This window comes from Ptychodera flava, chromosome 5, assembly GCF_041260155.1.
Source record: "Ptychodera flava strain L36383 chromosome 5, AS_Pfla_20210202, whole genome shotgun sequence".
NCBI classification, from domain to species: domain Eukaryota; kingdom Metazoa; phylum Hemichordata; class Enteropneusta; family Ptychoderidae; genus Ptychodera; species Ptychodera flava.
This window is the reverse complement of record NC_091932.1, coordinates 27,941,509-27,965,217: the sequence shown is the minus strand read 5'-3', so window position 1 is coordinate 27,965,217 and position 23,709 is coordinate 27,941,509. Positions and strand designations below refer to the sequence as shown.

General features: G+C 39.4%; 1 protein-coding gene across 3 annotated transcripts in view; it reads left to right on the top strand.

Annotated features, from left to right (window-relative positions):
- LOC139133429 (nuclear pore complex protein Nup153-like) overlaps nt 1-22,730 on the top strand; it is a 28,187-nt gene extending 5,457 nt beyond the window's left edge. The window contains exons 2-21 of one of the 3 annotated variants that reach the window (XM_070700017.1): nt 467-818; nt 1,278-1,412; nt 3,181-3,329; nt 3,495-3,617; nt 4,024-4,203; nt 4,913-5,104; nt 5,660-5,715; nt 6,291-6,465; nt 6,917-7,204; nt 7,707-7,926; nt 8,542-8,573; nt 9,029-9,908; nt 10,334-11,047; nt 11,728-11,808; nt 12,035-12,154; nt 12,750-12,890; nt 13,454-13,582; nt 14,131-14,445; nt 15,329-15,569; nt 17,809-22,730. In XM_070700017.1, the coding sequence (XP_070556118.1) occupies nt 467-818; nt 1,278-1,412; nt 3,181-3,329; nt 3,495-3,617; nt 4,024-4,203; nt 4,913-5,104; nt 5,660-5,715; nt 6,291-6,465; nt 6,917-7,204; nt 7,707-7,926; nt 8,542-8,573; nt 9,029-9,908; nt 10,334-11,047; nt 11,728-11,808; nt 12,035-12,154; nt 12,750-12,890; nt 13,454-13,582; nt 14,131-14,445; nt 15,329-15,569; nt 17,809-17,902 (4,617 nt within the window). In that variant the 3' untranslated portion in view covers nt 17,903-22,730. Of the gene's footprint in view, nt 1-466; nt 819-1,277; nt 1,413-3,180; nt 3,330-3,494; nt 3,618-4,023; nt 4,204-4,912; nt 5,105-5,659; nt 5,716-6,290; nt 6,466-6,916; nt 7,205-7,706; nt 7,927-8,541; nt 8,574-9,028; nt 9,909-10,333; nt 11,048-11,727; nt 11,809-12,034; nt 12,155-12,749; nt 12,893-13,453; nt 13,583-14,130; nt 14,446-15,328; nt 15,570-17,808 lie in introns of all 3 variants that reach the window. The other 2 variants (XM_070700019.1, XM_070700018.1) reach the window with 2 other exon arrangements.
- The last annotated feature ends 979 nt before the right edge of the window (nt 22,731-23,709 follow it).

Genomic DNA, 23,709 nt, shown 5'->3' with positions numbered 1-23,709 from the left:
GTGGTCTATAATTTACCAGTATTTACAGAACTTTATAATTTACCTGTATGGTAATATTCATCTCAAGAGTAAAAATTGTTAAAAAACAATCAAATAGTTACAAAGGATAAATGTGAGAATGCTGAATGTGAAAAACGAAGTAATACCAATGTACAGAGAAATATAGAGAAGCAGGAATTACGTTGGAAGAATTACATGGTATTGTCACTGTTTGGTTGCAAATTTACCAGAACTTGTATTTAAAATTCACAATGAAACGTGAATGTTTTACTGGTATATTATTCTGTATAGCCTTCAAAATGAGCTTTAGACTGGAAAGGACACAAATTTTACATTTTACAAATCTGTCATGGGATAGTAGGAGACTGGAAATGCTTTGAAACACTTCATTTATGCATCTTCAGGGAATATCTATTGATATTAAATTTTGGAATGATTTCTTATTGACAAACATCAATTTTCACAGCCATCTGGTGGTTTATTCGGACGTGTTAAAAGCACCCTCAGTCACCTGACCCCATCATGGCTTGCTCACATGTGGAACCCAGCTTCTGATGAAGACAAAGAGGATGTCGAGGAACCGGGCGAGGAAAACCAACGACAGACAAGGCGCCGAGTCTCTTTTGAATCAGGGAGCTCAGAGATTTCCAGAACTCAAGAGAACAGTTCGGAGTTGCCGTCGCAAAGCTCAGGATTGGGGCCCAGTTTCAAGTCTCCCCCTCAAGTTCCATTCTTTCGATATGAGCCACTGACGAGTTCCACACCCATAGAAGGGGAACAAGTGGAAGATGACAATGTGGCAGGAAAGGCTGAAAAAGGTGAGAGCATATGAAATGTAGTATTTTGATTTCACATGTCTCACCATCACAGATTGGTTTAACCCTTTGAGTGCTGTAATTTTTCCCGCCAAAATTTTAGTGCAATATTTTACCAATTTTTATAAACTTTTCTATAGATTTTATGATAATGTTGGACAAAATGGACATCTCTTTTCATTAGCTACAGTCTTTGATCAAAATTTTGTCAAAAAATCTGAAAAAATAATTTTCTGGATCTGAAAAAAATAGTGTCTTGGGCAATTTTACAGAGGAGATAAAATTGACTTTAGCATTCAAAGAGTTCACCCTGTATTTTGTGTGGTGGCGCTGGGCTTCTACTTTGTGAAATGAGGATGATTTTGCCCATCATGCCTCAATTTTGAATAGGATTATTACAATATTACAGGCATTGTAGGGAAAATAGCTCATGCGACTAATATTTGCTTTGCTGTCTTTCAGAAGAAGACTCCAATTCTGATGAGTCTATTTCCACCAGTGGGTGCTCATCTCTGGTGCCACATGTCGGCAAAATAGATTACAAAGACAAAGAAAGAGTGGATCAAAAGATGGCCAGCGAACGAAAGAGTAAAAAAGGTAAGCCACATCAGTCATGGGGACAATGTTTACACTTTTGCTTCCACATTTCATATCAAGAAAGAGATGAAATATCTTTACAGGGACTAAACATTAGATATTAGGAGGGGTGATCAAGAATGAGGGAAAAAATTTGCAGCATATAAAATTCAGAAAAATCCTGATGGCGTGCTCATTTCATTAAAATATTCACATGCAGGTCTGCCAATAAAAAGGAGCAGATGTGAAAAAACTGGTACTCATCCTTGGCATAATCGTAAAAAAATAATTATTGTCAACTTTTTGAAATAAAAAAGTGTGCATGTCAGAATCCTTACCTCCCCTTCCAAGACTCCCAAGAGATAATGGTCCATCCCTTAGAAACTACTGTGAACTGGAATAATGTTGATTTCATTACATTGTAAATGACTACAATGAATTAATACACTTAGTCGAGTCACAATTAAGTTGCCGGTGTGGTGTTGTGTAATTGTTTGTTGTATATGATTTGTCTGTATTGTTGATAGATTTGGAATTTGTTGAACACTTTCTCAGCACGTTGCCAGACAGCAGACACTGTGAATGTCCACTCCAACAAAACAAAACTGACAAAAAATGATACCTGAAGATCGTGACCTTGGCCCCCCAGCCATCATTGACACTTACAGTGCAATCATATGGCAAACGCTTTTAAAAAATGTCCAGATGTTTTTGTGCCACCATATTCCAACCAATCATGGGAAAGTAAAGTTGTTTGAATTTGGATATGCAAAATAAGCTTGTTCACATTTTACTGACTAATGAAAATTACAAAATTAATGATGTAATGCATTTGTCAGAAATTCAATGAAGAGAGAAAAAAATTCCAAATTAAACCCACTTTCTCAGGTATCTCCAATTACACAGCCTGAGGACATCAATGTAGTGATTTACACCCTGATGCCAGTATAGCAAATACTCCCTAAGTGGAATTATTTGTATTCCGTGTACTGCCATGCCCTGCAGGCATGGAACGCTGTGATGTAACCTTTCACGGAAAACTAGGTTGCCCGTCTGGAGATGTGTGTATTTTTTATTTTTCCCTGTCATCAGTACAGTTTAGTGTCTCTGTAAAGTTTTGGGCAAATTTGGACGCCAGGATAGGGGAATTAGCAACGATAGCATAAATAGGGTTAAAAAAACATCTCTACACCAACTAGAATAAAGAGAGGAAGGAGCTTGATTTACACATTTTAAATGATAAAGATGTAAAAAGTAGTGAAAAGTCAGTATTGCTGTTGACATCACTGATGACTGCTGACGTCCATGATCCAGTAAAACATGCTACATATTGTAAGTCATTCACACAAGGGATGCACAGCCGTTCTCCACAAGGGTCTGTACACTCCTTGAAAATCTTTGAATTTTAAAGCTTCCTGAAAGTCCTGGAAAAGTCCTTGAAAATAAAATTGAGTTCTACAGTGTCCTGGAAAATTGATAATCCACCCACAGTTTTTAAAAATGACAAGATGATCAGTCTTGATATCATAAAAACGATATGTAAAATGGTATCTTAAAATGATTAAAAGTGATATTTGCACAATGCTGTTTTGGACCTCAAAAAAGTCCTGAAAATTGCTCTAAAAATTCTTGAAAGTCCCATAATTTTCGGTAACTTTGAGTGTGTGGACCCTACATATATAAAATACATAACATGTACACATACAAGTGCACACATCTGCCTCCAAGTGTAGTGCAGTTCACCACATTCAAAAGTGTTATGAGGTTGTGCTCTTTTTGTTCAATGTAGACAGAGAAAATCGGGAACAGAAGCGCGGGCTGTGGTCTGATTTTGGCACAAGCTCTGGTAGAGTGTCTTCAATTGGTCAAGCACAGCAGCCTGGGAGAAGCAGTACAAAACCATCATTCAATGCCTCCTACTTTGGCTCACCTCTCTATGTAAGTGACTTCATAATTGCCTATTTTGTAAAATTCCAACTTTTTGTCAGCCAGTCTAGTATCCTTCGAAGTACCTGGATCTTTCACCAAATGCAAAATCCTGCTTTAAAATTACCTTTTTGGTATAAGATTCATGACGATGTGTTTGTCTCCCCATCTGAACAGTCCTCTGATGCAGTCACTCCCCCGATTACACCCGGCGGATCCTCTTTCTACCCTGGACGGACGTCATTTGGAGGTGCTTCCACTCAGAGATCGGCCAAACGGAGGAGGACATCCCCTTATGAGGTAAAGTATAACTAATTAAGGTATTACGCACCTCGGGGACAGATATTCAGAATCTCTCAAACTTCTACAATATTCTTTTGGCCTACAACTTGTGAGGCCTCATTCTGAAGCTTTTAAGGAAAAGTCTTCACTGGCTTAGTTTTGTGAAACTCGGGGAATTTTATGTTCTCCCATAGAAATAACACAGGGATGGCGGCCATTTTGAATATCAAATGTCATTAAATATTGGTAAGATTGTTTCTCTAGTGCCAAAATTTGTAGGTGACTCCTGATTTTTATCTTGATTTTGAAAGACAACGGTTTAAAGATTACTAGATGAAAGTTTGAGCAAAAGTCTTTCATTTTGAGGCACAACTACCTTAAGCGGTCATCCCACGTAAATTTTCAATGATATATCCCCTTTCAGATATACCAGCCAGTGAAACGTCAGATGAGACCAAAGCCTGTCAACAGTACGGCCGATGACTACGGAGAGACCAGTGTTACAGCTAAGAGAATACTTGACACGTTAGAAAGAATGTCCACACCGTTGTCTGATGCTAGAAGAATTCCTGTGGTCCCATCATCATCACCATTGTCATTTACTGTAAGTTAATATTGTCAATTTTTTTCCATCTATGCCCCAAAAATTGTCAAAATTCTACAAGTCAACCAGTCCAACAGTCACTTGTCGGGGAAATGGCAAGCTGGGGACAAATATCTACTGTGTTGACAGCAATTGTAATTTCCATGGCTTGAAGAGCTATATACATAGGAACAAGCAGGACTCAGACTGATTTGGAGGTCATTGACAAATCAGGCTAGTTGCTAGTCATGTCAAGCTTGTTTACGTGTTTTCAAAGTGACAATGCCCTGTGTTGTTACTATTGAATATCAATCAATCAATCAATTAATCAATCAATACTTTATTCATCCCAAACACTGGGCAATTACAATGGTGACTGAGAAAACTTACACGCACGAACGAGAAATCTACAAAAGAGAAATAAATAAAAACAAACAACAGACAATATGTGACAAATATGTTGATCGGATATCACGGCTTCAAACCATGATCATAAAACAGAAGCATTAGTTTGAATGGTGTCTATTTCTGGAGTCCATACACAGGAAAGCAGATATGTAAATATGATATGTTAGGATACAGTAATGAAAGTCAGCATTTGATAAAGTGATGTGTCTGAAAATAACAGGTGGGGGGGCATCAGAGTCGAAAATGTTGATTTCTTTGGCGAATCAAAAATCAAAAGTGACAAAATTCTCAACATTGCTTCTACTACCAAATTCTCTGACAGCCATTTGGTAAGGGTGCCAGTCGAAACAAGAGCCACGGTGGCAGCTTCCTGACTCTACGGACAGACTTGACCATGAAGACAGCGCCCCCAGTGTTTGGATTGAGAACACCACTGCTGGCTAGGATATCTAAAAACAGACAGCCCCCAGCACAGACTGTTTCCAAGCCCAAGCAGACTCAAGAGGAAGCCAAGGTTTGCTATACATTACATGTGTCCTGAACTTTGCTAAAACATTTCAGTGCACTGTGCAATACTGCATAAAAAAAAGTATATGAGCGAAGTAGTCATTTGCCCTTATGAATGCGGACACTTTATGTTCAAAGCTGCTGTGTGTAATTTTTGAAAAGCAACAGTTGGCAATTGGTCTGTGGAAGAGACAAAGACATTGATCTCAATATTTAGCTTTTATATATTGTTCTTGTCCTCAAATGCTGTATGTACCATCAGCAGGTGATATTTAAAGTAATGTAAGTGCATTTGGAAACAAAGCATATGTCACTGAGATTGATAAAGTTAGTGTGTTATTTTTGAATCTTGTTTGAAAGTGGCTAGGTCAAAACTGCAGATAATCTTACAGTCACAAGTCTCACAAATAACGTAAACACAGATTGTTATGTACTTTGCGTAGGGTCGTAAGACATACTATAGTCCTCTACAAAACCTCAATATTGATGCTGACCACTATACTTTTGCATGGAATGCTGTTGTTCACTGATGTATATTCACTCTGTGCTTGTTGCTCTATAGGTACCTGTCAGTACTACCAGTGTGACTGCTTCAACAGAACCAAGCAAATCAACCTTGTAAGTAGAATTTCTTATACTCTGACAGTGACAGCAAGGGTGTACATTCACCACTTCTTTCCATAGCTTGGCAAAACAGAGGGAGGGCTAATTTACATATTGAGGCAAAATTTGCATGTTGTTTTTTTGGTGAAAATGTATTCTTGTGTGAGAAGTTAATGTTAGCAGTAATATGGGCAGGTGCATTTAAGGGGCAGATTTTTATTATTATTGTGAACAAACTGAATAACTGAACACAATTTTCAGAGGACAAAAAGGGTTTAAAATCACATAAACAGTCAATGACAACAACCACTAATACGAGAACCAGGGATTGACAACTCCTGCTTTTAATAATCAGAGCAGAGCAATCCTGATTCTCATCAGGGGCGTAAACAATCAAACCAGGATTAAATTATCATGTTGTACATTTGCACCTAATGAATACACTTCATGTAAAGTGAATTAGTACAATTTGATTTACATATGCATACAATGTCATAAATACACTTTGCATAAATTGATATAGTTCTATTGGAAATCAGCTATGTCAGCCCCCTTGAAGCTATTTACTCATGGTCCTTTCCTCCTTTCAGCTCCGGTTTTGGCAGCACAGGTGTGACAACCATCACGTCCACTCCACTGTCATCGCTTTCGGCAGCCGCGGAACCTTCCACAAAAGAGAGCAGCTTATCTAAAAGTGGTGGGAAGATGAAGACCAAAAGTCGCACCAATCTCCATTACTCAGTGGGCAAAGATGAAGAAGATGAGGTGAGTGGTGGTCTCATGACCTGAAAGGTCATAAGGTCACAGGTCAAACTTTGTAATTTTATTAATGAAAAAAAACTTTGGTGGATTAGAGGCTGCCTAGGTTTGTGATAAAAATGTTAAACAAACGTGACTATTTAGTCCACCAGTAAAAATGCACAAAGCTTTAAAGTGCCAAGACTATCCAGCCTGGGAACTAAAGGTACAACATGTTTGTTTTGAGACCACCTATCCTTCTGATAATGGAGCTCATTCGCTTGAATGCTAATTTGCTTTTAACCCTTTCACCACCATGGTTTGTCCCAAATCCATTGTTTTCTATGGTAAAGTTGGACCTGTATACAGGGAACTGGGGGTGAAAGGGTTAAGATTTGCGGATAAAGTCTCTACTTTGACTTGAATTGATGTACAACATGAAAGTCCACACTGTAACAACTATGTTACCATTTCTCAGGTTGAGCCAGATCTACCACAACACATACCGCTACCATTGGCAGATACCAAACCACTACCCAAGTTTGACTTGAGCGTCCCAGCACCTTCTGTAACCAAGACCACATCATCTTCAACATCCAAGCAATCCCAGTGGACCACATCAACGCCAGCTGTAACTGCCCCAACCTCTGAAGCCAGTTTCAAATTTGCACCCTCGGCCTCCCCCGAGATCTCATTCAAGTTTGCCTCCCCTATTGCTAAAGAATCTGTTGATCGTGTTCCCAGTGATTTACAAGATACTGCCCAGGTGTGTTATATAATTTTAATGGACTTGTTAAACCTAATGCATGCAGTGTCAGCGTATAGAATTTTAGAGAAAGTAGTTGACGCTTGTAATAATGTACAGTATTGTTCACTTGTAGTTTTTTGCTCAAACCAGTTGACTCAGGCTTTTTTCTGTATAAGGACAGCAAATTTTGTCACACAGCACCGTGTTACACTTGATTATCTATCCTTGGAGAGTGCTCCTTCACTCACTGCCCTCTTGTGCCATAATGAGGGACGAATGTAAAGAGTGCCCTCAACTGCTGACCATTGATCTTCCCGTCTGAGTATGGCATGTTCATTGAGTAGATATCTACAGGTACACTGATATCTGAAAATTGATCAGAAAAGAAGTCAATGGCAGTGTGAGTCAATAAGTTACTGAATGAAATTACACCAGGAAAGTGTATTTTGTACCAGTCAGTCATTGTTATTGTGTTCTTATAGTCTCTGAAAAATAATCATTTTATTTTCTTTGCTTGCAGCCTACATTCCAATTCAGTGTACCCAAACCAGTCAGCCAGGATGAAAGCAAATCGCCAAATGTCAACTTCAAGGTCCAAGAAGAGACTCCCTTTAAGGTAAAGAAACTTCCAGAGAAAGCACAGACAAGCAACACAGAGGAAGAAAACACCAGTATAGGTGGTGGACTGAAACCAGCCAAGGAATTGAAATCTGGTAGCTGTCTAGAAGTATTTGGAATCAGTAAGTGATCCACGCAGCTCACAATCCAATGTTCTTTTTTTCTGTCTGGAGGGGTTGCAGTTCACAATTACCAGACTGAATATTGTCAAAAGTATGTGCAATGGTTCTACTCAGGAATAAAATGACACATAGTGTTCTGCACAAGAGATCAAGTGATGGGAGTAAAAACAAACACACATGTACAAACCATTTGTGCACGTGGTTTTGTTTGCACCATGGTCCATTCAGATTCCTAGGTTAGCCTATTTCCAATGAACTTGCAAATCAAAGTGACTTGGACAAACACTGTTTGGTTTTACGAGTCAGTCATCTGTTCAGTGCCTGTCAGCTGTGTGAATATGAATGTTATATTTTTGAAATGTCAAAATTACACTATGGACAACGGTTTTGAACTTGAATTTCTGAATCTCATACATTTAGATAGACCTGCATCCAGTGTCAAGGATGGTAGAGGGATTGATCTGTTCAAACTTTAAAAGTTTTAAATGGCAAGATGTTGGCTTTGGTGTTCAAACTTGGCCACTTTTACATATCTCTTCCACTGCCCACTGTTGTTTACCTCTGGTGGTAATTGCATCTATCATAAATGTCATTTTCACGTATTGTCTTTTCCAGAGTCAAGTTCAAGCGTCAAGAGCAAAGAACAGGTGAGCATATAAACCACCAACTAACAGAATTTGTCTGTTTGTCCAGACTGCCGTACACATGATGGTTTCATATGACTGAAATTTCAGACCACACACCACATAGAATCGTAGTACAAGAGATATCAATGTTCTTTTAAACACTAAGTGTTCAATATGCATATTGTGGATTTAGTCAAAGTTGGTGAATTGTCTTGAAATGTAGATTGAAGTTTTCTGAGCCCATGTGTGCATGTGATGGAGTGTTGAGGTAGTATGTGCCACAAAATTTGATGACTTACTGTAAACTTTCCACGTAGAAACTAGGTCATTTCCTTTCAAAATCAAGAATATAAAGCAGGGGTTCTCCTTCAAAATTAGGTATTACAGAGAAACAATTGCCAAATATTTACTGTCTCGTGAAATTCCAATTACAAATCATTAACATTTCTCTGGATCTATCGTCTTTTTATCGACAGAGTTCGTTATCATCAGGGAGCAAGGACTCACCAGTGACAGTCAATGATGATAATGCAAGCACAAAACAGACAACTGGTAAAAGTATATGGGACAAAACACCAGCATCCGGATCGTGGGAGTGTCCTGTCTGTATGATTTATAACACGAATGATAAAAATAATTGTGCAGCGTGTGGTGAAAATAAACCAGGTCATAAGGAGGAGACCCAGACTCCTATTTTATCAAGTATATTTGGCGCAAAACCCAGCCCTGGATCTTGGGAATGTCCGACCTGTATGATTATGAACTCATCAGATGTCAGTAAATGCCCGTGTTGTGAGACAGTCAAGCCCGGCAGCCAACCGGAATCCTCAGCTGCTCCGATTGCATTCGGGGCGTCAAAACCGTTGAGTCTCGCGGAACGGTTCAAACCGCCCAGCGGGTCGTGGGAGTGCCCGACCTGCTGTATTCAAAACAAGAGCGATGTCAAAAATTGCGTGGCATGCGGCAAGACGAAACCGGGTGAAAGTCAGAATGAAAGTGCGCCGAAGTTCAAGTTCGGCACTGCCAGTGACAGTTCAACCAAGGCGAACTCGACATTTAAATTTGGCGGCAGTGCCAGCGAAAGTACCACCAAGTCAACGTTCAAGTTTGGAGACAGCAGTGACACCACCACCACAACAACCGCGAATTTCAAGTTCGGAGCTCAAAACTCAGTCCCCTCCTCAGAAAAAGTCGGTGCTAGTAGTGAAGTGACTGGTTCAATATTTAGCAAACAGAAAACAGACATGTGGGTATGTGACACTTGCTGGGTCCAAAACAAAGCATCAGACAAGAAGTGCGTGGCATGCCAGACTCCAGTACCTGGAACACAAGCAACGCTAGACAGTCCACCAAAATGTAAGTGCAGAAATTTACTACATAAGAATATTAAGTGCCAGTGGAATCTTTATAAGTATCATATTATTTCAAATTCAACCCTCATATATCCATTTGCATTTACATTCACATTGATCTATTTACTCTGCTGGAATCATTCAGGATGTACTGGAGTATTTTCTTGAAAGACATAACCTGTTCTCCCCTAAGTCCATGTGAACAGGTCCACTCTTACCATTGATAATGATGTCTTTTGGCCAAACCATGTTGCTGAAAAGGTGAAATCACTCTGTTTTTTAGTCCACGTAAAAATTTGGTGGTGTGAACATTGTTCTGTGTATTGCGATTGGAATTGTTGAGTTTTGGGTGTTACACATGCCATAGCTTTCTAATTTTAGTTTTCATCATTTGATTTATGTTGTGTTTCTATGTAATTGAAATTCCAGCCACATTCACATTCGGGGCCTCAGAAACAAGCAGCACCTCACCTGCCACTGGGACCGCGCCTTCAGGCTTCACCTTTGGAGGCATGTCCACTTTCCCGACTTCAGAACTCAGCACGAAGCCCTTGAGCCAAGCAAACAACACGCCAGCCAATGTGAGTGTTGTGGACGGCAAAACAGATTCTAGTGTACCCAGCATCACGCTGGGCACTGGCCTTGCTGCTGCAAAGGACTCCACACCACAAATCACGTTCGAAACTAAGCCAGCTGAACAAAGCAAGGACTTAGAATCAGTCAAGCCAAGCCTTGGTGGGCTTGTTTCCAAATCAGAAAGCTCCAACAACAACTCAAATGTATCGTTGGCCTCAAATGTTATCTTTGCTCCAAAGACAGACAGTACTAGCGTAAGCAGCAGTTTTGCCTTCGGTCAAGTCAAGACTACAGACTCGGCACCCAGTGCGACAGGCTTTACATTTGGACAGAAAACGGAGACTGCGGTGTCTGCCAAGGTTTTACCCACGCCCAAGGAATCCAAGGCTGAAACTTCAGGGTTCTCATTTGGCGGTACCGCAGCTCCATTCCAGTTTGGAGCAGCTGCCTCGGAGGGCAGGGACAAGACTACTAGTATACAGAGCTCAGTGGTCGCAAACGGTAACAGCAAGACAGAGGCAGCCAAACCAGCCGCACCAGTGTATCCCTTCACTGGTAACACATCAGGTATGGAAATATTTAGTATTATATATCATACCAGTATGGTATCTGATTGGTCAAGACGTGAAAATAACTGTGCTACATTGAAGCAAACTGTAGTAAATTGGTAAGTTTTTCCTTGAGAAAAAATCAGGTCACTGCCTTCGAAAACAGTTTAAATCAATGTAATTACCCTTCTCTTGTTCCTTGGTGCGCTTTGAAAACCCAAGATCGTACAGCGAAGCTTGACCTTGCAATTGCCTCTTCTTGTGTTTATCGGCCATTTTGAATTGAACTTATGAGGGCTGGCAGGAGTAGTATGCACTTTTTTCATTGGTGGATATAAAGGTCACCACATAGGAGTCAGCAATTACAGTAGCCAATAGAATCGTCTGTAGCAATTCTGTTTTTTATTAAGGATATGCATGCTGGACGTGCTACAAGGTGATCATAGTTGATTGTCAGCTAAACTGTGTTTCACATAAAAGCCGCCGAATAATTTGATCACACAGCTTGTGATACTTGTCCGAACCATTTCAGAAGATAAAAAATATTTTAGTGATGAAAGAGTACCAATTTTCAAAAAAAGTAGCCGGCTCAATCATGAGAAATCACCGACTGCCGACTATTAATGGAACCCCTGCAGACAATACTGAGACTGTGATAGTATTAGTGTGCTAATCTTGGATGTATCATTTTGCTTGCAGAAACCACAGCAAAGCCGAGTAGTGGCACAGGTTTCACTGCAAACACAGATATCAAACCTGAAGAGACCAAAGGGAAAGGAGGTAAGTCATCAATTTAGCATGATCAAAATATTCAGCGTCAGTGTTCAATGACGTGATATTGGAAAAATGAAATTCAAAACAATATCAAAATATATTGTAAGAAGGAAAACTTGGATATTGTATGTTGGTCCACAGAAAGTTCATGAAGTTGCCTGAAAGTATGGACCCTGCTAGAGGCAAGGTTCTTGATGGTAACGACTTGTTCATCTTTCATGTACTATATTAGGCTTTGCATTCAACACTGGAGGCTCAACCACAAACCAGGCCACACCTACTGCTGCTGCCCCTGGTACTGGTGGCTTTGCCTTTGCTGCCACATCTAAAGGGACAGGTGGAACATCTACAGGTAGGAATCAGATACTAGATCCCTGTCAGGGGAGTGTGTGCATCGTTATTGTGCCATACAGTGGTATCTGCAATGTGTAGTTCCAAATCATTGCAAAGCTTGGAACTGACAATGCTATTATTATAAATTTGCATCAACACTTAAAATTGAAAACTACAATATTTTGAAGTTTGATTTCATCACACTATCAATGTTTAGCCCCAAATCATCTTCCCAGGGGAAGTTACAGTCTATAATATTCATGTTAATGTAGAATGCGCCTCGGTGGCGGATATTTGGACTCTTTTACAATATTCTTTTTGAATGCCATTTGTATGGACTCATTTTGAAACTTATGGAATAAATAAACTTTCCCCTGGCTAACTATTCTGAAAATAGAAAATCATATTTCCCTGCACAGAGATAACCCAGGAATGGCAGCCATTTTGAATTTCAAGTAGTGGTAGATAAAATCAGGGGTCACTGTGCAGATTCTGACACCAGAAACACAAATTAAACTGAGAAAGATTATTAAGAAATAAATCTCAGCTCAGCTATTGTCGAACGTAAACCAGTAGTAGTTGTAAGACACATAACAAAGTTTGTTTTCCCATAGATGCCGGAAGTAGTGGTTTGTTCAGTGGTGCTGCAGCGGCGACACCAGTCTTCAACTTCACTGGCGGTGCATCAACTACAAAGCCTTCAACAACAGCAACACCACAGAGTACAACGGTGCCTCCCTTTCAGTTTTCAGCTGGTGAGTGGCACCCCCTGTCAATAAGCAGTGGATGTAAACCCAAAGGATGCAGTTCTACGTTTTTGTTTTCATGAAAAAGTCATGTAAAATATCATATCATTATTGGCACGAAGCATTTACCCCAGTAGATTTTCAGATGTCATTAAGGTATATTTGGTTTTCACTCGTACACAAAATCAATTCAAATTCAGTTCAGTTCAAATTATGCACAATTGTTGTGAAGATTACTGTGACACGCATGGCTGTTATTGCTCATTATTACCTGCTTAAGTCAGGAAAAAATTGAGTGCGTCATACTCATAGCAAGTTAGTCGATGGAAAATGATCTTTATGTGCGTTTTCCTCTGTCTCTGAATTGTCAATTCTGTCAAAATATATCACCCAGGAATGTTACGATGAACATTCTTTTTACAAACATGACTTAACAACAGCATACACACCAGACAGGAAATGAACTAAAGGTTGTAACTTGGCCACTGCTTAGCGCTTCTACAGGAGTTCTTGTACTGGTTCTGTGTTACTGTCCTCAGTGTGTTGATATTCTTATCTTTTTGCCTTTGCAGGAACTTCATCGCAACCACCTGCCCCCACAGGTAGTTCCACTGCATCTCAAGGATTGACTGGCTCAAGTGGCATCTTTGGTCAGTCAGGGACTGCTGGTTTTGGTGCTGCCCAACAAAATTCATTCGGAGGTCTGTATGGGAGGTTATTGTTTCCAGTTCTCTTTGTGGACTGTGAGGGCGCTATTTATTCTGACAGATTTCATAAAACGGATATCGAAGATTCCTTTGTAGTAAACTAACTGATAGTTAAATGTCCTACATATGCCATCAGAGTATTACTTATTTATGATGTGAAGAAGGAAATAAAGCTGATAGTTTTTCAGACACAAAATATTCATGGTCTGCAGAGTGGTTGGACTCATTTTGAAGGATGTGAAGTAAGATGAGTTTTCACCATTGTGTTTTGTGAAAATGCAAAAAAATAATTTTTACCTACAAGAGTTAACATGGGACAAATGTGCCATCATGAAAGTCAAAAGGAGAAAAATTATAGATAATTTTTTTAGAAACAAAATTTTCACTACGTCCCCAAATTATATTATGCAAAATAAATTATATTATGCAAAATGAGATTAAGTCGTCTACATCAGTCTTCATATAAAAACCTGTGGACCTGTGTATCACTTGGGATGTCAAGTTTAAAAAAAAAATTGTTAATTTCTTGCTTTATGTTTCAGGCTTTCAGTTCTCCACATCGGCTGCAACGACAACCACAGCGTCGTCGACACCAGCTTTTGGATCAGGAACTGCACCTGCATTTGGGTCAGGAATGTCTGGCACATCGGCCTTTGGCGCTACAAGCTCATTTGGAAGCCAAACTACCTCTGCAAACACAGGCACAGCAGCAGCAGCAGCAGCGCCAGCTTTTGGCAGCATATCGGCCGGCACACCAGCCGCTGCGGCCGCACCTGCAGCCCCTGCTTTCGGCAGCGCTGCTCCAGCATTTGGAACTAACCCTGCAGCCTCTACCCAACAGACTGCTGGTGCCTCAGGTATGTGGAGAGTCCTTGATTTCTGTCTTTACTGAAAAATTGGAAACAATTCAGATTAAGATAGTATGCTCCTTGAAGGTGACAGGCTTAAACTTTTGCTCGAACTTTCCTCAACGAGAAACAAATTACTTTACATTTTCCGATATTTGAAATTCAAAATGGCTGTCATCCCTATGTTAACTCTGTGGTAAGCAGACAATTTTTGATTTCAGAAAAAACTAAAGTGGTGAAATTTTTTCTTACTCAAAGAGCTTTAAAATGAAGCCACCACAAGTGGTAGATCAATTGGAGAAGAATGCCTTACAAAGCTTTTTTGACAAGTTGAGATGACTAATGTTTAGTTTTTCTGTGTTCCCAAATGAAAATGTTGCCATATGAAAGATAAATTATGAGAAAAAAAAATTGGAAAGATGTGATAATCTGAATATCTGTCCCCGAGGCGCATTCTACCTTAAAGATATAATTAGTCCCTGGAAGAGAATTTTTGACTCTTTAACATTTTACTCTACGTTTTACCCTGTTCACCCCTAATTCCTAGTGAACAGGTCCACAATCAACATCGATAACAATAGGTTTGAACCAAACCATGGTGGTGAAAGAGTCAAAGTTTGGACAGGTATTCTGCCAATGATATTCGTCTGATCTACAAAGGAGACACGTTTGAACTTCTCAATTTCCATGGCTGCGCGACGATGATGAAACGCCTCCTCAATGAGACGTTTTGTCACACCCTTGTATTGATAGACATTTGTTCCTGTCTGCAGTTTTTGTCTGCAGATGGCGTTTCGGTCCCCTAAACTTTACTATACAAAGAGCAGGAATTTATCTTCCCTGTTGCTGCTTTCTGTACATCTAACAGCATCTGTGTTGCTTCCTGATGCAGGATTCTCGTTCGGCACCAATCCCAGTGGCTCTTTCAGCAGCGGCAGTTCAGTTTTCCAGTTTTCAGCAGGCAAGGACTCTGCCCCTGCTCCTCAGGCTGGGACAACCCCAACACCAACGCAGTCGGTAGGATTCTCGGCACCCCAACCTGCTGGCGGATTCAATGCAGCGCCCTCTACAGGCGCCCCACCAGCTTACAACTTCACTGCTTCAACTCCCACGCCAAATACATTTAATTTCAGGTAAGGAAAACATGCTGTACGTGTACTGAATCGGACATCTTTGTGGCAAGTTTGTATGTAGGTGTTTCTTGTACAGGGAAAATGTTGGTGTCATTCATCCTAAATATCATTTTGCAGATGTGTTCTACTCAAAAGCAACAAAAGTTGATCCCTTTTCATGACCTCAATGAGATTTATCAAAACAAGGCTGATCATATTGCCGCTGTACTTGCACTGTGCATATCATGGAATATGGCAATTTGTACCGTAGTGTTGCAATCAACAAATATATTGAAAAAAATATATTGAAATGAAAAAGCAAATGGGTGTTGATGTTCGTGTTGAGAAAACTGGTTTGTGACTAATTTGAAGTTTGCATCACTTTGTATAGACTTGGTCTTCAATGCTTTCTGTTATTGTCGCTTATGACTTTATTGATTGCCATTAGATTTTGACATATTTAAGGAAAGAAAATGGATACAAAGTTACAAAGCCCGATTTAGTTCCCTCAGTGGAATGACAGACAAACAGCAAACGTCAAATATGTGCGCTGTTCACAAATTTCATAAATCAACATCAACATTTTACCACCATTAAAGGGGAAATTTACCCAGATTTTGTTAGGTAATCAGGTTGTTATTTAGTGAAAAATAAACAAAATAACGTTGGTTTCATTCACTTTCACTTGCGCGTATTAGCGCAGTGGCCACAAGCTGAACGCACGGAAACCGGAAGTGACGTATCAAACTTGCTAGTCACAACGGGTTCAAAGTGAGGTCACTTATGACCAAGCTCTTCTACGCCAAGTGGAGTACGCGTACGCGGTACACACACCTCAGCGCTCGACTGAAAATCATAATGGCGAAGATAATTGGTAATAACTTCAAACCTGAACGAGCAATCGATGATCCAAGACTGACATCGTCAGAAAGTTACAGCGACTCGAGTTCGAAAAGTGACTGTTCTAGCTCCGATGACGAAGTTCAAATTAGGGCCTACTCTCGGCGATCAATCATGCCTGTCATTGTCAACCCAATCGCTGTGAAATCTTGCCGACACCGAAGTAATGCCAATGCTCTAAAGAGATCGACATTAATTCTAAAAGTGCAAGCATTTTTAATGTGTTACAGAACACCCTGATGTAGCCATGATTAGTCTAGAACCAGCTGTCCTGTCTACATCGTTCCGTTTCTAGTGCCTGAGCGTACGCACAGTCCCATATGTACAAGCAAAGCACTTGGGGCTGAATATGCCCAGGGCAGTTTTCTTTTAGGCTTATAGTTCAGTAGTTGGACTTGCAACTTTCGATAAAAGCAGCCCTTCTCAAAGTGGTATTCGCAGAAAACTTTATTTCTGCTCGACTTAAACATCGACACCGAGTCCTTGCCTTGGCCCCTATATTCTGTAGCCATTCTATACACTAAGTGTGCAGCTTACAGTTGTACACGTCGACTGCTTCAATGACCAAGTTTACGACGTCACTTCCGGTATTTTAGTACACTGCTGTTTGTTAGCCAGTGAGTGAAAGTGAATAAAATCGACCCGAAAGCCTTTCAATGACCATATCAGTTTAATATTCCAAAATTAATTTTCAGGGTAAATTTCCCCTTTAATGAATGTTTATGGCTGTTCAAACATAAAGTTTTTATCACTGTGTTCCAACTGATAATAAAACAAATGTTTCCAGTCAGTGTGACGGTGTGAAGACTGTACATCTGAAGGTAGAATGTGCTTTGAAAGTTAGACTTGACTTTTGCTCAATTTTTCCTCAATAAAACTTTTAACCATTCTCTTACAAAATCGACAATAAGAACCAGGGGTCACCTTGCAAAGTTTGGTACTAGACCAGAGAAACGAATGAAGTAACATTTACCGATATTTGAAATTCAACATGGTTGCCATCCCTGTGTAAATTATTTCCTTGTCCAAGAGCTTTGTGAAGTGGGTCCCCACAAGTGGTAGATCAGAAAAGAATTGAAAATTTGAGTCAAAATATCTGTCCCGAGGCACTTTCGACCTAAAACTGAACCTGTACAAAATGTTGCATGTATGGAACACATTAGCCACTCTGCATTGCATACTCGATATGGGTGTAATCTGTCTAGTAAATAATATGATGAGTATTGTTGAAATATGCAAATCAGAATGGTAATGCATAATGAATATTCATATATCGCCCATCATGCATTCTTTTCATTCCTTGATTCAGAAATCGTCATCATTTAAGCGTGTTCATCAACAATTATTTTCTTTACTTTAGTGGAAATCAGACCACCACCCCTTCCAACCCGTTCAGCGCATCCGGATCAGTTGCCGGCCGGAAAATTAAGAGACCAATCAGGAGGATAAAGTAAGAAAGGAAAATATGGAAGACGGGAAATGATTTATCTCAAGTTGGACCATTTGATGGCTACCTCATACAGCAAAACAAGATTTAGTAATCCACCATTTACTGAGCCGAGTCGTGGATTCTGATCGCGATAGTGGGTCACGTAGACGTCAGACTTGTAGTGCTGCAGACGAAATGGCAAAACACAGAAGACAATGGTGGTTGACGTTGTAATCTACAATGCAATGTTGCACTGCTTGAGAAAAGCGATTGTCAAAGATTCATACTTATAGAGTGTGTACAGTAACTCAAGTGGGAAATTGAGCGTTTGATGCCTTTTTTATAACGCTGACATAGCGAAAAACAGCTTGTAAATATTGTGACATCCTTAGGACTATATTTTGTATTCCTCTTCAGGAATTTTTCAGAAACTGTTCTTGAGTCGCTGACTGCTGAGCGTGAGATTTCGGCAAAGATTTAAAATGACCATGTCTTCGCAGAAGTGTCGATGTTCAGGGAATTTGGTCTTCTGTATTGGTTGTTTCACAGAACACAGAGACGTGGACTTTGTTGATGAAGATTGTGATTTGAGAGGGCGCTGTGACTGCTAATGTGCAGATTGTCATGTGACTGTCACATGACATCGACTTTGAAGAGCCAGAGGCACTATTATTACACAAAGAGTGTGGCATTCAGCAACCCTTGATAACCTTACACTACACAGGAGGCCAGTTAGTGCAGAAAGATTATTCCCATACAAAGAGGAATGTAGGATCCATGATTTTCACATGATCCCCTTAAATGATCAGCACATGATACATAGAACAGACTCAAAATCATTTGACAATGCTGACACAATTTACAAACATTGTTATCTTAGTAGAGAGAGTTAGCATTCACGTTTGAGATATGCATAACCTTTTTCACATGAATCTGTGTGCACGTTTTAGTGTCCTGTTCACATCATCGGTTCACAAAGGCTCAAAGCATTCAATGTGTTAAGTTGCCACCGTCACATGTACCTTGTGCCAAGGGAATATCTAATTTTGTAATCTTACCATGTGTTCTATCCATGTATGATGTCCAACATACAATCTCCTGTGTGGCACCTTTGAAAAGCCAGCCCACATGTTTTATCTATGTATGGTGTCCACCGTATAATCTTCCATGTGTCGCCTTTGAAAAGCCAACCATGCAGTCTGTTGCATCTACCATGATTTGTCTGCTGACAACCTACTGTATCATCCCAGGCTGTGAACAAGCTGGTCATATCATGTATCATTTGAATTGTCAACTATTTTCCTATGTTCCCTACTTACGATGCAAGCAACTTTCTATATACCCATGTATGTGTCAGCACACAAAATTCGTGATTTCCTCATGTGTATGCATCAAATCAAAGACGATTGAGACACCAGGTTATTTTGTAAAAAATGTGTTAATTTTTCCAAATTATTCCAAATCATAAGATCACCCCACATGACAAACCAGCCACCGTGTTTTGCTGATGGTTTAATTCAGTAAAACCACAAAAACAGTAGAAAAATTACAAATTAAAATTAAACTATAGGGTGATCATGTCTCTAAAGATGAAAGAGTTTGACAACAGCAGCTGTATCTGTGCATATTAATGTGAGAGTTGAGATATTTTTTACCTTTTTTTTCCTTTAAAAAATGGTATTTTACGTAACTTGTACAGGTAACTTGATTCAAATAGTGCGTGTGTCAATGTTGGCAAGCTAGGTCTTGATACAGCAGTTATAGGTCATATCGGGTACAAGCTATCAGGAAACATTTTTACAGTAAGATGGTATGTAGATGACTCACTGGAGGTTTTCAAATTTCAGATTTATATTAACATCTTGATATTTAATTTTATCTCAGTTAGTCATCGACACAGATGATTTTTTTCTCTAATGACCCATGCATTGTGGAATATTGAAATTTGGAAGCCAAGTTTTGGTGCTGTTAGGGCTAGTTTTCTGTGAACAAATCTTTCCAGATCATCAGGGGTGCTGTTATTTCGTGTTTCATCAAACGCGTGCGTCAGGACCACCAGTCCCCTGTTAGTACCGTGCTGCTTTGCAGTTTCAGGTAGCATGCGCAGTTTCTTTAAGTTTGATAGGATGTAGAAACTGAATCATGTTGTGGCAATTTTGGATTTGCAAATAGCAGCTGTTAAACAAAGTATAAAATGTGATCTCTGTCAAGTCCAATGGCAAGGAGGACTATCATGACAAACACGTTATTTACTTCTGTGCAAATTTTAAAAAAACAAAAGGCACATCCTACAAAAAGTGTACGTTCAGAGGGCACTGTTTTGGTTACTACCTGCAAACCTGAATTGTCTACCACTTCAGTCCAACACTTTAAATAGGTCCAAGTGCGCCATCAAGGTCACCAGTGAAACACCAATAGGCAAGAATGCAGATTAATTTTGCTCAGATCAAACCACTACAAGTATACATTATCCAGGAAAAAAGGGGGGTGTATGTATATATCCAATTGTTTGGTATGAGAGGGCTCCCCTAAAAGCAGCATATATTATTACCATATGGAAGACTCCACCACCTGTCGTCAACCATGTACGTAAAGCTGTCAAAAGAGGAAAAATTGCTTTTTGAGTTGTTTTGTATCACCAGAAAGTAAAACGCAATATCTTACAAAATGAGAGACAACTTTGGGTATGATAAAAATCTGAAGTCGTAAAAAATCATGTCTTGCCTTGATTAACGTTGATCATTACATAAATAGTAAAAGTTATTTTTTCTGTGTAAGCACCAATGTACACAGAATAATACTTGCAACATTTTGTGTTATAGATTTTGAGGCAATTTTGAACACTGAAAAGAATCCATTTCCAAAATTTTTCGAATACGACTCCAGCACAACAGAACGGAGGGCAGTTGGCAATATTACACTTTGCTGTTTGTAAATATAGTGAAAATACTTATTATGCCTGTATTGTTATGATCAACTTCGTATGTTATCAAGATAATCATTCGCTGTAAAAGTCACCCTCCTTCCAGTGTGAATTTGCTTTATTTATTGTGATACTAATGTGCCAGGTCCACTTATATTTCTACGGCAGAATTTTAGAACTCTTTAAAACTGCACACTTTTTTTTGTACATTTCTGTCCTCTATGGTCCATTTTCTGCCAATGGAAAGTGGAACAGCCCATATTATGTACCCAATATTATGGAAATGTTTTGCACTCTAGTCTTTTTTCACAGTTTAGAGCCAGGTGATCATAAATGGGCAATATTAAGAAGAGGGGTGCCTTGAAACTGAGTGTTAATCAAAATTCCATGACAACAGCATCAATGTAATCTGCAAATTCTATTTTCAATGTGCGGGGTGCCTCGACTCTGCCGGGTGCCATGGTGATTTTTCAGTGGGAGCCAATCAGAATTGTGGAAGCTACTACACCGTGACACAAGGTTATTTGTCCTTCTTGTGCCTGATTTTGAATGCTTTCACAGCGAATTTGCATACAGTTTCACCTTACAGCTCCGAAAGATAAGAGTTCTTTTTAAAACGATACTTGTTCAGTACTGTCCCCAATCTTGTTATTTCTTACATCAACTAGTAACCTATGTATATATTTGATGCTATCTTATACATTGGGGTCAGTATCCAACAAAATTGTAGCGGCAAGCCTGATTTCAAGAAGTGAATTACTGCTGAAGCAACTACAGCAAAATAATTCTAAATGTGATCCAAATACCTTCAAGCAAGCTGCTGTGTTTCTCCATGAATACATTATAGACCATGTTACCATGGTAAATCAATAGTGGCCAATCCCAGAATCTATCAAGAATTTGAAAATGTAATTCTTCTGTATTTCGGATATGAAAAGGCTCAGGAGTTTTTTTGAGTAGTTCAATTACTTGAGATATTTTTTGCCCGCAAATTGTTCATCAGGAGTCGCAGAATGATCTACCATTTGTCAGTTTGGGTATTTTTTTGTATCCCTGACACTAAATTTTAACCGAAATGGCTGTGAATTTCTTTGTGAAACCACACAAAATAATGTCAGTTTACTTAAAGAACTCCAATATGAGTTGGGAATCTACTGTCTTTTGATGCAGTCATCTGCGTTTTCTTGCAAAAATTAATTGGATATGTGATAGTGACCGGGGCATTTATGTAGAAATTTATTGGAAACCTATGCAGTTTTCATAACAGTGGTCAAGTATCTAGAATATCCGTTTACTATTCTTCAATGTCATCCTTTTCTTTTTGATGTGTTTTTGTTTTGTTTGTTTTGTTTATTCCTTTGTTGTTTTTTTGTTTCTTTCTGTCAACTTTTAAAAGGAGTGAGATCCACCGAGGAGGACTGCCCATCATGGTTACAAGGAAACCTTTTGTCATTTGGCTTGTAAATTTTGTTTTTTGTAAAGTGTGGACTCCACAAATTAAAACTTTCTCCGAAGAAAGCAGCACCTCCGGGAAGTGGATTTCACTCCAACAGAGAAGAGGGAAAAATACTGAAATATATTGTGCATTTTTAAAGAAATTTTCATTCAGCAATTGTAAAATAAACATTTCAAAGCACCTCCATCTGGTACCCTCGGGCCCCCGTAGGCCAGGGCAAGTTTGGTACAGGCCATGGGAATGTATCAAGGGCTGTACCAAGCTCGGATGTGATGAGGTAGTTGTAACTTTTTGTAGTAGATGGTAGGAGAGAGATAAGGGATAGTCTATGGTCACTCCAACTTATACAAAACACAAACTTTATTTAACGCTTCTCAAAAAGAAGCCTTGAACTTGCAAGGACCTGCTTTGGCTTCAGTGCAGTCCAAGAGCAGTGTAAATTTCTTCAATTTGGCAACCAGAAAATTTATGTACGAAAAAACAAAAAGAAAAAGTGAAAAAGAGTAATTTATTTTTTATAAAAAGCATTTGTGACAGTGTGAGTGTGAGAATGCTTGAGTGAAAGAGTTGGAATGAGACATGACATCCCGTGATAATTCAGAGCCTCTTCCAAGACATTTTTTTTCCTGCCCATGTACTTCCTTCTATGTAAATACTTCACTTGGAACGAGGATGCTTTCAGGAAACCTAGTCTGCCTGCAAAAGTAGCAGTGGTCTGCAATGAAAGCCTCCTCAACAAAATGTCCTTGGAAGAGGCTGTATGGTAGAGTTTTAATATCAGTGTGATTGTGTTTACAAGAATCATCGTGGAGAAACAAAGAAGTATAAAATTTACGTTCAATTTATTGCATTTTGTTATATTTCAATATTATGTGGCATTTTATAGCAGCAGATCCTGCCAAAATAAAATTTGATGCTGAGAATGAGATTATTGTCTGTTGTGTGTGTATTTTACCTAGCCATTATCTCATCATTGCAGGCCTAATTACCGTAAGATTCTTGTTTGTACCCAAGATCAGCTACCCGTGCCTGTGCCTTATGTCAGCCCTGTTCCCATATATCCCAGCCTTCTTGTGACTGATGTAATCTTGTTCAAGGAAGTAACCATTTTATGTCAACCCACAATTTCAGACTATATACAGTGGCAGCAGAGGGACAAATTCATTCATTACTGGATAAATTAAAACAAAATATTACTCTATGCATGGTGAGAATGTAATGGGTGGGTAAGCCTATTGTCCAAAAAACATATTAGTCAATTTAGCAAGGTACCTGTCAACCATAGACTCTCGAGAAAACGAGGGTCTATGTGTCAACAGGCCAAACCCGGAATTTGAATCGACCACGGTACAAACAAAGCCATGTGTGCAAACGCGCATAGACGTACGTGTATTTCCATACGCGTTAGTACATATGTGGGTTTGTTTGTACCGGCATCACGTGATTATTTGGG